The sequence below is a fragment of the Tiliqua scincoides genome, chromosome 2 (genome assembly GCF_035046505.1).
Source record: "Tiliqua scincoides isolate rTilSci1 chromosome 2, rTilSci1.hap2, whole genome shotgun sequence".
NCBI classification, from domain to species: Eukaryota; Metazoa; Chordata; class Lepidosauria; order Squamata; family Scincidae; genus Tiliqua; species Tiliqua scincoides.
Window position 1 is genome coordinate 205,062,471 of NC_089822.1, and position 16,081 is coordinate 205,078,551.

A 16,081-nucleotide genomic window follows, 5' to 3' on the forward strand; every position below is an offset into this window, starting at 1 on the left:
ATCAAGCAGGAAAATTTTAACAATCCTATGCTGCAAACCTACCCACACTTACCCAGAAGTAAGTCCCATTGACTATCATCGTTAAAAAAATATACATAGTAGCTTGTTAAAAGTACAGGTCTGTAACATTTCCCCAAATGCAGTCACATACCATGGTAGCATCAAGTCTAATACATTAAAAATGAAATATTGAAATGAATGGGGACCCACCGGAAACTGGTTTGCGACCCACCTAGTGGGTTCTGACCCACAGTTTGAGAAACACTGTCCTATCTTGTTTTATCATTGTATGGTGTTTTTGGAACTTCAGGCCCAATCCTATCCAACTTTCCATTGTCAATGCAGCCAGGCAAGCGGGGCATGAGCTGCATCCTTTGGCGGGAAGAGTAGTCATAGAGGCCTCTTCAAGGTAAGAAACATTCGTATCCTTTCACACTGCAGCTGCATCAGTGCTTGAAAGTTGGTTAGGACTGGACCCTTTATCATTTACAGTGCACTTGGTAATTTTGTATAACAAATGTAGTACTTACTTATTGCCTCAGCATATAATCCTTACGGTGCACTAGTATCCTGATCCTAACAGGACTGTGTGTGCTGCGATATAGTGGTGCTGAAATGGCTGTTGCTGTATCTTGCACTGACAGGACACGGACAGGAAGGCAGCCGGAGGTCTCCTTGAGGTAGGGAACATTAGTTCCTTTATGGTGAGTACCCCGTATTGAGCCCCAGTTTGCCCAATGGAGTTTCTCAGATCAGGACCAGCACTATCACTGGTGCAGAACCCAGTAGCTCCATATAGGGCTTTCAGGCCTGGGACAGGGGATAGGATACGATGGCAGCCTCTGCCACCGTCCCTGCCCCCCTCCTGGGCTTGAACTCCCCTCCTCCCCTCATAATTCCCCGCCAATCCCAGACCACCCCATGCTGCTTGGTGACAGATTCAATGCCAATGGCTCCTGGAGACTCCTGGACTAGTGTGGAGGCTCAGCAGCTGCCCACACTGGCTTCCACACTGTACCTCCCTTCTTCTGGCTGCTGCGGAGTGCTTTATGGCACTTTTGCAATGCTGTCTCCCTAGAAGCACATCTGGCAAGACTGGTGCTGCCAAGAGTAGGATTGAACCATTAGTCTAATTCAGTGTTTCTCAAATTGTAGGTCAGGACCCACTAGGTGAGTCACAAGTCAATTTTGGGTGGGTCCCCATTCATTTAAATGTGTATTTTATTGTTAATATTAGACTTGATGGTTATGTGACTGCATTTAGGGAAATATTACAGATCTGTATTTTTAATAGGCTGCTATGTAAGGCATTTAACAAGGATAGTCAATGGGGTTTACTCCCAGGTAAATGTGGATAAGATTACAGCCTTTGGGATGTTTGGGGAATTTTTTTAAAGAGATCAGCAACTGCTAGGGAGGTAAACTTATTTATTTTAAATAAATTTTTAAACTCAATGTAAACTTTTAAATTACTTTATAAATTAATTGATTTGATTTTGTTGTATGGAGGGTGTTAAAGATTTTCCTGCTTAGTGATGTCACTTCGAGACATGGCATCACTTCTGGTGGGTCCCAATAGATTGTGATTCTAAAAAGTGGGTCCTGGTGCTAAAAAGTTTGAGAACTACTGGTCTAACTAACCCAGCTTCTCCCATCTTTTCTGGTGCATAGACTAGAAAATGAATGAAAACAAGTAACTTGGCAAGATCACAAAGGCTTGGTTTGCATATGCACAGAATTAGGTCTTGGAATGGGCTGTGTCACTTAAGAGGAGATATTTTGAGTGCTACCTCAGGTACATGGCTGCTTGCATGAAGAAAATGAGCACATCAAGGACAAAAGTTCTGGATTGTTATTCTTCCTGCTACTCTTATTATTATTATTTTACTATCAGGGAAATTTTACATAGGGGAACATTAAAATTTGTGATCTCATAATTGCAGTCCAGAATAGTAAAGTCATAGTAGGTATGTGCAAGCTCTTGGTTTTAGAGGCAGGCTGCCTCTGATTGCCAGATGCAGGAGAGGGCACCAGGATGCATGCTGTGTCTGTTGTCATGTGTGCTCCCTGGGACATTTGGTGGGCCACTGTGAGATACAGGAAGCTGAACTAGATGGGCCTTTGGTTTGATCCAGCGGGACTCTTCTTATGTTCTTATTCTCTCATATTTGCTAAAGATATCCGTTTTGAAGCAACACAGATTTCCTGTGACCCAGAAAATTGAAGTCAAGTATTCATAACTCCAGGATTGCTGTGGCTGTGGTACCAATCTTAATTAGCTATCCCTATGACCATGGCTCTCAGACATCATCAGGGAGTGTCAACAGTGAAGGGACACTATGCAGCTGTGACGTACATGGGGGGGCAAGGGAGACAAATGCCCTGGATGCTAGCCTTGGGAGGGCAGTGCCATGCTGCCATCCACCACCCCCCGCCGTGGCACTCAGTCATCCAGTGCACCGATCTCAGGGCTGGCCCCAGACAGCCTTTCCCCCAGAGGCATTCTGAGGGCTGGGGAAGCCGCACATGGTCTTGTAAAGCTCTTGGAGGACATTTTGATGCCCTTAGAAGGCTGTCTGAGGGCTGTAGAGGGGGTGGCAGCTTGTGGTCATGGCCCCAGGTGGCACTGAGGCCAGGATCACCACTGCTATGCAGGAGAGCTTTTAAGGTATAAGGTGGCTTAAATGAAATAGCATAGCAGTAGGACACAGATGGAGGGACATAGAAGATCTGCATCCATGGGGCACAAACAGAATCTCCCTCAGCTGCAGTGTCTGTGCATGCTTGTGTGTTTTTGTCTGCCATGAGAGGAGCTTACAAGTGCTGTTGCTAGGCAGTGCTGTTCCAAAGAAGAAAATGTTTACTCCAGCACGTGGCAAACGTGTTAATTGGCAAAGAGCAATCTCAGCTGGGTTGACAGACCTCCCATCTCTAGGTGCTTGCCCTTTCGACACTGCCTGCCCCCAGGGGTGTAGTAACACTCAGCCCCAGCTGCTGAGAGCAACTCTACCATAACAGGATGGAACTGGATCTGCCATGGCCATGTTGAAATTTATGATCCCCTCCCATCTTCTGCTAAGTCTCAGCTTGTAATAAAAATGCAAGTTTTGTTGTGTATGCCAGAGAAACAACAGAGACTTCTCATGTATTCCTCCCTAGTAGAATCTTCTTAAGCAGGCACACTAGGCGGTAACCAAGCTATGTATGTGTAACTGAAACAACTGGCTTCCCCTGTTCACCTCTGCCTCCATATTCTCCCTCCCCCATTGTTTTAGTATCTCAGTTGTAAGCCTATCTGTTTACTCTGTGTAAAGTGCCATGCACATTGGCCATAAATAACAACATTCCATTATTTCTAATGTAGTTATTGCTGTACTAGGCATAAGTGAAGATAACAGAAACATGGCAGTATAGATTTTGCTGAGGGTCAGGACAGCTCTCATTGCATGGAGTCCCTGATCATCCTAGGGGAGATTTGCACATTTTGATACCACATCAAAAGTTCACAGTTTTTTGTATGTATGGCATTGCTAACAATGCTTCTTTTCAAGTACATGCATGCTGGACACCATGAGGTATACAAATAATTTTCAGCAAATCCCACGTTTTTCCCAGAAGCAAAGTTGCCACAGAAAGAGGGAAATAAACCATAGCGGGTAAGTCCTAGTTATTAATGCCACATAGACTCATTCAGCATAAAAAAACAGAGCAGAAGTGACAATTAATGAAGTGGATTTATACTACATTAGACCATTAGTACAGTATGGGGATCGTGAACTGGATCTTCTGCATGTTCCTTGGCTCCTGCCATGCTAGTTCTTGTCACAAATGCGCCCTGCCATTCTAGATGTGTTTTCTGGAAAAAGCTCACTGGATTTTTACAACTTTCATATAATTCAGAACTGTTTTCTTACCACATTGGTGTCTTTTTCAATTGTCTGCTCATTGCCATCATTCTGATCACTGTCTTGATACCTGGGGCCACTGCAGTCAAGCCGGATCAGGACGCGGCATCGGTAATGGCAAATGAACTTGCAGTCTAAGGAAAGTAAAAGGAAGAGAGACCATTAAGCAAAGAGTCAAAGCTCAGGTTGAAAAAAGCCCCATCAGGTTTAGCTTGTAAAAGGAATTGCATTTCCAGTTACCATGTGCCAGATCTCAAGTGTGTGCAAAAAGGCAAATCAGATGTCATTGCGTATTATAGAAACTTTGCACCTGGGAATAGGCAGGAAGGGGCTTTTGTGGGGGGGGGGGGAGGATATTTGAATTACAGTTGCAGCAATATGTTGTCTCCAGTTGCTTAGCACTTTTACCTAATTCCCTTAAAAAGGTTTGTTCTATAGAAGTGCTGTACTACGTACAGTATATTGTATTAGCAAGAGCTTGTGTTAATTTAACACTTTATTCTGCCTTCCTCCACCTGCATCCACTCACACAAAAATCTTTGAGACAGTTTTGTTTTTTTTAAAAAGCTATGGATCTGTGGCTGGGTCATTTGCTCCTAGACGTGCAGTTGCACCCCAATCCTTGCTAACATTTCATTTTTTTTACAAACTCTAGAATGTCTGTTTAAAACTTTTCTGCCTTTGTGCTTAATATGCTATTCAAGCCTGTATTCTCATTAGAAACAGCTTCAATGAGTCTTCACCCTGCACAGCTATTGAAGCCCCTGAAGAGAAAGACAGAATAGGCCAGAAAAAGATAGTGATCCCCCAGTCTTCAAAGGAAGAGGCATGAAAGAGCTTCTTTCTCTGAAGGCATCACCTTTCCTTGGCAGCCACTCTGCTGCCTTCCAAGATTAAAGGCCATTTTAAAAGACGGTCAGCACTGATCTTTTTCAATGGGCTGCAACTGCTGAACGGAATATACAGTATGCTCATGAGAAAATAATGCTGCATGCCAGTCACATAATGTTGGGACACTCTGTCAGCCTTAGTGCAGTAGGAAATCCTGTAGAAGCAAATTGGAAGAAATGAAAGTGGTATGCATTTTCGTAAAAGTGATGCCTCTGAAAATTTCCAGTTCCAGGCCTCATCTGGACACTTTGGGCACTTCTGGAGAGGCTCTTTGCAGCACCACCTGAAGTTGCTTTTCCACTTGCAGTGATGGGTGGAACTGCAACATTTCTTCTACACAGCAATAATGAAAGTGTTTTGAAGACATAGTAGATTGCCTCCCCTTTATTCTTCCTATTATATATGAGCGCATGTCTTTCAAATATATAACAGTTACTCCAATGATTGTCCACACCAGCAGTTATCATACAGCTAGACTGCATTTTGCATTAGAAGCATATTTTCCTCATTGACAATTTAACCACTGGAATGACATTTTTATGGGTGTGAATAACCCATAAATAGTGTGTGAACATTGTGTGATAATCCTGCTTTTAACACCCCACATAGAAGCACCAATAGAGAACATCCTTCTCAATCTATAATAGAATAGACAACACTATAAATGCAAAATTTTCAATATCTGAAATTTAAGATGTGCTTGATTCATTCTTTTGCTAAATATGCTACATGCAATTGGAGTCTTCTAATGTGATTAACAGAGAGTCTTTCCAGATGTGGTTTTCATGCAAGGGAAGCACAGCTGTTACTAAACTGTCATCCAGATTGTGTCAACAACTCAGCAATAAGCACTTTTATTGTAGAAGAATTTGAATGCAAGCATTCAAATACTCAGTCAAATTGCTGAGAAAATGCAGTTATTTTCTCAGAAAGCGTTTTTGCTGGGATTGTGAGTGCTATATGGAATGTAGCTTCTCCCAGCTCTTAGGTACCTAATGACTAGCTCTGGGGCAACGCTACTTATCAGCAACACAGTTCCTTCCTGGCCTAGCTCAATGCTTTTTTGTGCACTTGTTAAAAATGTTTTATTTTTTATTACTTTAAACAGCTTAAGGTTGCAATCCTATGCACATTTACTTGGCAGTCCCATTGAATTCATTGGAGCTTACTTCTGAGTAGACACATACAGGATTGGGTTGCAAGAGGCTAAGTGGAAAGTACTTATCCAGGTTTTTGAACCCTCTTCCTTAAGGTGATGAGTATAGGTACCAGCAAGGCTACTTCCCTGTGGAATGCCCCCTTTTTACCCACCCATTTACCCATCATCTTGTTTGGGCACTAATGGCTGCGGTGCACATTCCACTTGAAAAAGAGGTCCATAGCCACGTGTGGCAGCAAGCTTATACTCTCTTCTCACCTCAACAGGAACACAAAATTATGCTATTGTCACTGTCACCTAAGTTAGCACAGAAGGCCTGCTAAGCAGACACAGGCTGCAATCCTATACATACTTCCCTGGGAGTAAGCCCCACTGAACTCAGTGGAACTTACTTCTAAGTAGACCTGCATAGGATTGGGCCAGTTTCTCTTCTATATTATCTTGCAATGCCGGAGTCCACCTTTACTTTGTCCTTAATCCAGGAATCTTTTAAAATTCTTAACATTTCAGAACAGGGCAACTATTATGAGATAGAGGAGCAGAGTTCATGTTGCAGGAAATAGTGTTACCTTCCTCAGCATATGTGAAGCAGTCCACTCTGTACACACTTTTTCAGAGTGTACTTTTTCAAATGATCAGCCTCTGCATGCACAATTGATTTTCCATCGTAAGTAAAAAGCAGCAACTACCTCTGAATAGGAGACACAGTGGGCACTGTATCATGCAAAGCAATATCTGTCACCGGTTGCAAAATGGATAGTAACGTATCATGAATACAAAGAAATTAATCCTTAGCTATGGGATCTGTCTACCTCTTGCGGTGCAGGTCACTGGCGTAGCTAGAGGGGGGCAGGGCACTAAGTTTTGCAGGGAGCCTCCCCTCAGTGTGCAAGTAGCACCTCCCCCTCCCCTTGGGAGCCATTTGCCTCAGTTTCCCCCCCCCCCAAATGGCTCCAAAGGGGAGGGGAGGAGCCACTTGCATGCTCTGGTGAGGCTCCCTGCAAAGCTTAGTGCCCCGCCCCCCTTTAGCTACACCAGTGGTGCAAGTGACAACTTCTTCTAGTCTCTGTTAGATTAAAAAAGGATTTATCATACTTGAACACTTTTATATCACTCTCAAAAAGAGAAGCTTCTGGTATAAGGAGAGTGTGTGGAGTATTGGTTAGAGTGATGTACAGTCAGCAAAGGGTTTTCCTTCAGTCTGGCATTGTTCATTAGGGCTTGCCTTTTAAGGTCAAATCAGCAGTATTAACTTGTCAGTACAACCACTCTCACTCCAGATTAGACATCACTTCCCCTGCAGCATTATTAAAGTACAGTGAAGCCCAATTCCTAAGTGCAAACTCAAAATGTTCTCTCAGCTTTGTTCTTTGTCTGTTTCTTCCTAGGGCAAAGGACTTTAAACACTCTGACACCCTCTAGTGACTGAAACAATGACAACTGTTCTTTCAGCCATTTGGCAAATTAAGCTTATGTTGGTGCTCTAAATACACCATTCATTAAGATGCTCAGAACAAGAACATTTTACTTTAGATTAATTAGTTTGGAATAATTATCACTCCTGGTTCTACACTCACAATCACAGATTAGAATGAGAAGAAATCACAATGAAATAAGTGAATGAAATAAGTGAATATCACAATGAAATGCGATACAAGGACATCTGCAAGAGGGATCTGAAGGCCTTAGGGATGGACCTCAACAAGTGGGAAACCCTGGCCTCTGAGCGGCCTGCTTGGAGGCAGGCTGTGCAGCATGGCCTTTCCCAGTTTGAAGAGACACTTTGCCAACAGTCTGAGGCTAAGAGGCAAAGAAGGAAGGCCCATAGCCAGGGAGACAGACCAGGGACAGACTGCACTTGCTCCCGGTGTGGAAGGGATTGTCACTCCCGGATTGGCCTTTTCAGCCACACTAAACGCTGTGCCAGAACCACCTTTCAGAGCGCGATACCATAGTCTTTCGAGACTGAAGGTTGCCAATACAAGTTGTTTTCAGTCAAGTGCTTATCTCACCTGCAGAGTGCCCTTGAATGGGGAGCTGCCACAGTTAGCCAAAATATGTGGACTCCCGGTTCTTAAGGATTAAGTGGGATGGGGGGGGGGGAATCAAAGAAATTGTTAGTGTATCTGTCTAAACTTCCCCAGTCATAACACTACAATACTGACACATTTTGGGAGATGGCAAAAGGAATGGTTTTAGCAGCTTGGAGGCTTTCCTATGTCCTCCACAATCAGAGTAACTGTGCAATCTTAGGTATGTCTACTCAGAAGTAAGTATCATTAGAAACAGTAGGATTTTGTCCCAGTCAAGCGTGTATCAGACTGCAGCCTAACAGTGCAATCTGATGCATATCTACTCAGAGGTAAAGCCTAATGTGTTCACAGGGGCTTGCTTTCAGAAACATGTGTACCCTTAGATTTGCACCTTAAGGGTAGAACATATGAAGCTGCCATACTGTGTCATTGAGTCAGCTAGCTCAGTACAGAAAATCTCGTACAAAAAGACATCCAACTTACAGGCAACCTAACTTAAGGACAGCTATATCACGTTTTTGCACAAGCAAAGTCCATCTGCTCCAATTTTTTTTTCAGAGGTGTGATAGCACTGGTTTTTGAGAGGAAGAGAGATGATGTGTTTAGACACAGAAGTGGTGGGTAAAGGAGAGTCGGTACAGAACTTAATAGTGGTGGTTCCCAATGGCATCACTAGGGTTTGTTTCACATGGTTTGGGAGGCCAGCAAATAATCCCCATGCTGGACTTCCTACCATGTAGTGAGTGGGGCAATGCCCCAGGTAGTGGGTGTGGTGATGCACCATTGCCCTGCCCTTGCTGATTTTTTGGCTATAACTTTTAATAGAATAGAGATATTTCAACGTGGTTTCATTGCATTCTGCATGAAACATATCAGATGATATATACCATAATCGTATTATTCAAAAATACCAAGATTTTAGCAATTTTGGGTAGTAGACTCCTGTGCGTGTCTGGTGTGGCTCACACCCCCGCCACACCTCCTTAGTGACACCACTGGTGGTACCCAAACTTTTTTGAATGGCAGCTCTCTTGACCTACTGGGCCAATGGACATGGCTCCCTATTATGGCTACAATCCTATACATTGCACAGTATAAACGAGTTTTTCCCAAGGATTCCATGGCTTTCCAGCTGGTTCCTGCAGCTCACCAGGCAGTGGCATAGCTAATGATCATGTAGTCCGGTGCCAAGCTCAAAATGTTACCCCAGAAGTGATGTCACAACTGGAAGTGACATCATGCCTGGGCTTTTTAAAAAGTGAAAATTGGGAGGAAACCACCTCCTCCCCCCCAGCAGCTCACCACCTACTTGCTCTGCTATCTACCTCCAGTCAGTGGCATAGCTAAGGCATCTATCTGCCTTAGAAGAAGATTTTGTAGAGCCCCTGCATGATAAAATCAAAGTTAATTTTTATCTGATTACTGTTTTTATGGTTTCTCTTAATGTGTTTTTAATATGTTTTTATCTGTTAAATTATGTTTTAATCTGTTTTTTTTTAATATGTTGTAAGCTGCCCTGGGTCCCTTTGGGGAGAAGGGCGGGATAAAAATAAAGTTTATTATTATAATTATTATTAGTAAGTTATTAAAAGTTATTAATTCCATGCTGTATCATAACATCTCATTGGCACTCAGAACAATCAGTCTCATAGGTCAGTTTGGAGTTAGGCAAATCCACTTTTTGTTCCACAAGACAGTTGTATTTTCATTTTCTGGTTAATTGACCATAACTTTTGATAGTATAAATATATTCCAATGCAGTTTATTTCATTGAATTCTGCATTAAATTACCTTTCCAATGATATAAAACATGATGGTATTATTCATACATACCAAGATTTTCACAATTTTGGTCACTAGTGTCAAGCTCAGCTTATTGCCCTCCTAAAGCTTGATGCCTACTGCAACTGCTACCCCCTGCACCCCCTTAGCTACGCCACTGTCGCCAGGGAGCCACAGCTTAGAAACCACTCTATTGAGTTGTACCTGTGCTCCTCTCTGTGAAGAACAGGTTCAAAATCACTGACATAGGTCTGGCTCCTTCTTGTAAGAAACAGCCATTTTACAGCAGCTTTGGGAACAAGGGCTTGTTAGTCAGTGGCATCATTAGTGGGGGGGTTGCACCAAGTGACACCATCGGGGGATGACAGGGGTAAAGCACATTCAGTCACAGCCTTGCCTTTGTGCCCCCCCCCACGCCAGGCTTTGATTCAAGTTCTAGAAATGCACATCCTGCTGCCATGCTACCTCATTGCTGGACAGGATGGGGCTTCCATGTTGAGTGGCATGGTTGCTCTGGGGCAAGCCTTCTTCTTGCCCATGGTATTCTTGCCCATGCCCCAGGCCCAGCCTCCATGCCCCCAGGCCCAGGCCCATTCTTGCCCATGCCCCAGGCCCAGCCTCCATGACAACCTCCTGCTGGGCACACTCGCTGGCAGCATCCTCGCCAGACATCCAGGTAAGCTGGTAGTCTGGTGTGACCACCACAGTGAGCATACCCCATGGGAAACTGACACAAGGATGGGTATGGGGCCAGATGCCGTGGGTGAGAAGAAGGTCTGCCCCCTCCCTGCATGACCACACTGTTCACAATCGAGGCCCTGCTCTCTCCAGTGGTGACGAGGGAGCATGGCAGCAGGATGCATGTGTGTTTCCAGAACTTGAACAAAAACCCTTCATGGGGGGGGGGGGGAGTGACCAAAGGCAGGGCTGTGACCAGACAGGTCCTACCTGTCACACTGAGCAGTGAGGAAAGGGGCAGGCAGTTTGTGTCATCTCTGTTCCTGCCAGAGTAGGAATCACTGATCTCCCTCCATGTCAGGTTCCTACAACAGTCATTTTGGTGTTACCCCACCAACTGTCTATATAAATGGAGTCCCAAGAGGCACAAAATGGAGGAGTGGCATCTGTGCACAGCAGGAGTGGAGCCCAGGGGGCAACACCCTACATACTGAACTGGATGACACCAATCCCAATGATGCTACTGTTGGTAATGGACTGGGAAAGAGACTCCTTATCCTGAATCTCATTTTGGTCAGGTGAGAGGTCTGATAATGTGTTGCATTCTCAAGGTCTCACTACTTGGGAATTGGCTGCAGCTGTGAACCTCTTCTTGAGTGAGTGACTGAGAGTAACCTCAGGTGATGCATTTTCTAGAAGCTATGGCAGGTCCATATCTATGGTTGGCTAAAAGCTATGTTTAAGGTATTTTTTAAAACTCTCATTCATGATATTCCACATTACTGTTAAATAAAGGTACTGTCAGGTAATCAGTAAATAAGAAAGAAACTGGAGAAGGCTCCCAGTTCTGCCATGATTTGCAAAAATCAACTTCTAAGTCACCTGATGATCAAAATGATAGTAGAGAATGACTGCACTGGCACAAAACCTGAAGCGCTCCTACTTAGAAGAAAGTTCCACTGATGATAGCTGGATGTACCTCTGAGTAGACATGCTTATAGTGGTATACAAACGGGGGGCTGAGGGGGCCCCGGATACCAAACTGCAAGGGGTAACACCACTAGTGACCAAAATCATGGTTATTAAGAATACTACCATCATGTTATATACCATGCAATGTGCAATTTACAGCAGAATCCAATGAAACAAACCACATTGAAATATCTGTGTTCAATCAAAAGCTATAGCCAAATAACCAGAAAAGAAAAACACAACTGCCTTATGCCACACAAAGTGGATTTCTTTAACTCAAAACTGACCAATGAACTGGAGTGTTAAGGTGTAATAATGACACAGCATGGAACCAATAAGATGTTATGAGTCAACTCCCTTTTTCATGTATCAGAGCTAATACTCAAACTCCTATTCAGTTGTGTTAGTGCCATCAAGTTGGTCATTGTTTTTTTGTTGGTTACCAATTGGTTTGGTAACCTGTGCTGTTCTATAGTTATATATAAATAAATAAATAAATGGGAGTGACACCAACCCTAGTGATGCTACTGGTAGGAAGGTTGGGTGTTGTTGGTCACTGGCTTAGATTACTTTTAAAGTGGATTCTAAACATTCATGGTGGACTGTAGTCTATCAGTGGTAATTAACCATGATGACTACATTGAACCTCCAGATAGATGCAGGGGAAGTATGTCACCAAGTCACACCAATTGATCCAGTGTTTGTGTTGGGGGGGTATGAGCACTCTTAACTCCAGAGCCCAGGTCAACCAGCTGGTTAGACCTGGACTCCAACTTTGGCCTTTGTGACTGAGGTTTGCTGGGTGGGTAGACCTGGGCTCCCATTCTGACTGCCCTCTGGAGCCATCTCTTCCAGTTGGTAGACCTCGGCTCCTGATTGAACTTCAGCCTCTGTGGCTGTTTGCTGGGCAGGTAGACCTGGGCTCTGGCCTGGACTTTAAACGAAGATTAATTAATTTTGTTGTATGGGGAGGGGCGTCAAATTTATGGGCCATGGGTGTCAAATGATCTAGCTGTGCCACTGCATATGTAGGACTGGAAGTACTGAGTGCATACTAGAACAAATGGGTGCAAACTGGAAGAGAAGAGATTTCGATTAGACTTCAGAAAAAAATTTCCTGATGGTCAGGGTGGTTTGGCGGTGGAACAGATTGCGGAGAGAGGTGGTAGACTCTCCCTCTATTAATGAGAATAAAGGTTACAGAATGTATGTATGTATGACTCTCCCTCACTAAGCAGAGGCTCAACAAGCACCTGTTGGAGATGCTCTAAGACAGCCATTTTCAACCACTGTGCCTTGGCACACTGGTGTGCCGCGAATGGACTCCAGGTGTGCCACGGGAATTTGTGAGAGGGTCTTTTATCAATAGGACCATTAGGGGATGCGAGCCCCCACTGGCAGCACAGTGTGCCTTGTCAATTGTCAAAATCTGATGGCATGCCTTGACCATTTTAGTGCCTTGCCAGTGTGCTGTGAGATGAAAAAGATTGAAAATCACTGCTCTAAGAGGATTTCCTTCTAAGGCAGGGGGGTTGGACTAGATGACCTATTAAGTCCTTTCCAACTCTATGATTCAAACTTTCCAAGTTTTTGAGGGTCTTCTTTAAGCACAGACATTCAGCCAAAACTCAAACAAGTTGCTAGAACCTTTAACAGTCAGGTTATGTGATATTTTAGCGCTAAATATCCATGTCTCAAGCAGTCAGAACTTTTCAAAGCAGGCTGCTTTCAAGCAACCAGTTTGTACATCTCTCTCTGGCTTGGGCTTGCTACTTAAAAAAAAAAAAATTCCTTGCTGGGTTCTTGCAGCTTCAACAGCTGCAAAACAGACTAGATGCAGCTTCTTTCATTAAGGAAAGAGTGATTGATGGGGAAGTGTCCTCTGCTGAATTTCTGCCTGTGCTGCAGATATTTCAGGCACTGAAAAAAACAAACACCCAGTTCAGTCTACGGCCCCAAGAGAGAAATGCAGCAACACCTTGAACTTTTCTATTGCTTGTTAAGAAGTGACATTTTTACCCCAGCAGAGCAAGCTCAGCTCTGCGCCTAGGGCTGCTCCAGCACGCCCGTCCCTCCTGGAACCCGCTGCACGCCCAACCCGGCCGAGGCCGCCACGTGCGGCCCGAGAGGCTGGTACTTACGGATGCACTGCAGCCGCTTCTTGTACACGCCCCAGATGAACTCCCCGCACAGGTCGCACCAGGTGGGCTGACTCTGGGTGCAGGGCTTGAAGACGTGCCCCTCGCCCAGCTCCTCGGTCAGCTTGGGGTCGCTCTGGCCCCCCAGCAGGCGGATCTTGCGGACGCGGCTCAGGATCTCGGGCACCTTCCCCGGGGAGATCCGCAAGGCGTTGGCCCGCTCCAGGCGGACGGGGCGCTCGGGGGCGCCTCCTCGCGGGCCTCGCGTCAGGTCCAGCTGCTCCTCCAGCCCCAGGTTCTGGAGCTCGATCATCTCCTGGTCCGCGGACCGGTTCATGGTCCCCTCCGGCGGCGCCTCCCGGGCTGAGAGAAGGGCCTGGAAACCAGCGCAGTGTCCCCATCAGCGGCTGAGAAACATTCCCCCGCCGGCGCTGCCAGAGCGGAAAAGTCACGGGCGGGCGAGGATCTGCGAGGGAGGCGGCGGAGGCTCCAAGCGGGACAACTTTCTCGGCTCTGCAACTGGGCACGGCGGCGCTTCAGAGGGAGCCGGCGAGCGGGGCTGTTCAGGCGGCCTGTCTCTCTCCGCGCAGGGGGAGGAAAAGCCCCCGCCGCAGTCCCTCCTCCCCATTCATGTCCTCACGAGTGGGAGAAAAGAAACCAGCAGGCAGGCGGTGCCTCGCTCTGTGCGCCTTCAGGCTCTCTGTTCCCCCCCCCGCGCCCCACTTCCCGCCTTAAGGCACCTCCGGAGCAAGAAAGGAAGGGGGGGAGCTCAGCGAAGGCGACCAGACGGAGCGGCTGCTGCTGCTCGGCAGCTGGGCACCGGCGCTGGAGGGGGTGTGTGGGGAGGGGAACAAAAAAGGCGGGGGATGGAGTTTGGCAAGGACCGACAGTCCAGTCCCAGGCATGTCTACTCAGAAGTAAGCCCCACTGTGTTCAATGAGCCTTACTCCCAGGAAAGTGTGGCTAGGATTGCAGCCTTAGAGCCCAGTCCCAGGCATGTCTACTCAAAAGTAAGCCCCACTGTGTTCAATGAGCCTTACTCCCAGGAAAGTGTGGCTAGGATTGCAGCCTTAGAGCCCAGTCCCAGGCATGTCTACTCAAAAGTAAGCCCCACTGTGTTCAATGAGCCTTACTCCCAGGAAAGTGTGGCTAGGATTGCAGCCTTAGAGCCCAGTCCCAGGCATGTCTACTCAAAAGTAAGTCCCATTGAGTTCAATGAGCCTTACTCCCAGGAAAGTGTGGCTGGGCTCGCAGCCTGAGGGAGTTTTCAGGTGCACAGAACGGCGGCAGCAGCGACCCCTCCAAGGCCCGCGGGGGTCTTCTCCCAGCATCCCGAGACGCCAGCCGGCGCTGGTCCGCCCGCCTGGGCTCCCAGCGTGCTGCTGGGGCTGGATCTCCGCCGCCGTTTCTTTGGCGATGCTGTTGCTGCCGCCTGGGTTTGAAGCGGCGACCGCAGCGCTCCGAGAAGCCAGAGCCTGACGTCAGGTCTGGGCAGACGAGCGCTCGCAGGCAGCCGAGGGCCCGCCGCCCTTCCTGAGAGCAGAGGGGCAGGCTGGAGGGGAACGATCGGCCGTCGCCGCTTGTGAGGACAGCGGGCCTTTGCCGCTGTGGTGTTCATGCACTGGCGGTCCAAGCCGAGGCATGTCTGTCCAGAAGTAGGTCCCATTGTAGTCAATGAGGCTTACACTTAGGTAAGTGGATAGCACTGCAGCCTAAGAACATCTCCCAGGGACGGAGGGCGGGGCCCACACGTGCTATAGGCCGCCCAAGACTGCCAAAATGTTTGCTTTGCACACCCAGCCACTTCCAGTGAAACGGAGTCCAACTCCCTCTTTAGGGTTCTCCCTAAGGCTGCAACTCTATCCACACGTGCCTGGAGGAGGCCCCATTGCCTATAAAGAGACTTACTTCTGAGTAGACATGCACAGGATTGGCTCTTAGCCTATCCTATGCATGTCTACACAGAAGTAAGTCCCACTGTGCCCAATGGGGCCTACTCCCTGGAAAGTGAGTATAGGATTGCAATTTTAGGGCACAATCTTATCCAACTTTCCAGCACCCCCGTGCAGCAGCAATGCAGCTTCAAGTTATGGGAACAAATATTCCCATACCTTGAAGAGGGCTCTGTTACTACCTCCCCACCACAGGATACAGTGGTTACCCCATGGGCACAACTGCACCAGCATTGGAAGATTGAATCGAATTGGGCCCTTGTTCATTTTAATGAAATCAAGGCTGTAATCCTATCCACACTTTTCTTGGAGTATGTGACCACTGACTGTCACTATACTGCAGTGGGACTTGCTTCTGAGTAGACAGGCATCGGACTGGGCTCCAAAACTCTTACCACTGGAAGAGTAAGTTTCCACTCACTTGTGTGGCATGAGGTCTTAGCGCTTGATCTCAGCCTCACTGAGATCTGTGAATGGTTTTGGAGATTGCTGAAAGTGAGTGTGCAACACTTTCTAAAAGTCACAGCCATGTAAAGCAACAACTGAGCAGAGAAATCAGCACTTGTCTTCA

General features: G+C 46.5%; 1 protein-coding gene across 1 annotated transcript in view; it reads right to left on the reverse strand.

The window, feature by feature from the left end:
* The window catches only part of RASSF1 (Ras association domain family member 1), a 40,153-nt gene extending 25,947 nt beyond the window's left edge, over positions 1-14,206 (reverse strand). The window contains exons 1-2 of the mRNA XM_066617318.1: positions 13,562-14,206; positions 3,915-4,039 (exon numbers count right to left, since the gene is read on the reverse strand). Of these exons, the coding sequence (XP_066473415.1) occupies positions 3,915-4,039; positions 13,562-13,895 (459 nt within the window). The 5' untranslated portion in view covers positions 13,896-14,206. The remainder of the gene's footprint in view (positions 1-3,914; positions 4,040-13,561) is intronic.
* Between the last annotated feature and the right edge of the window lie 1,875 nt (positions 14,207-16,081).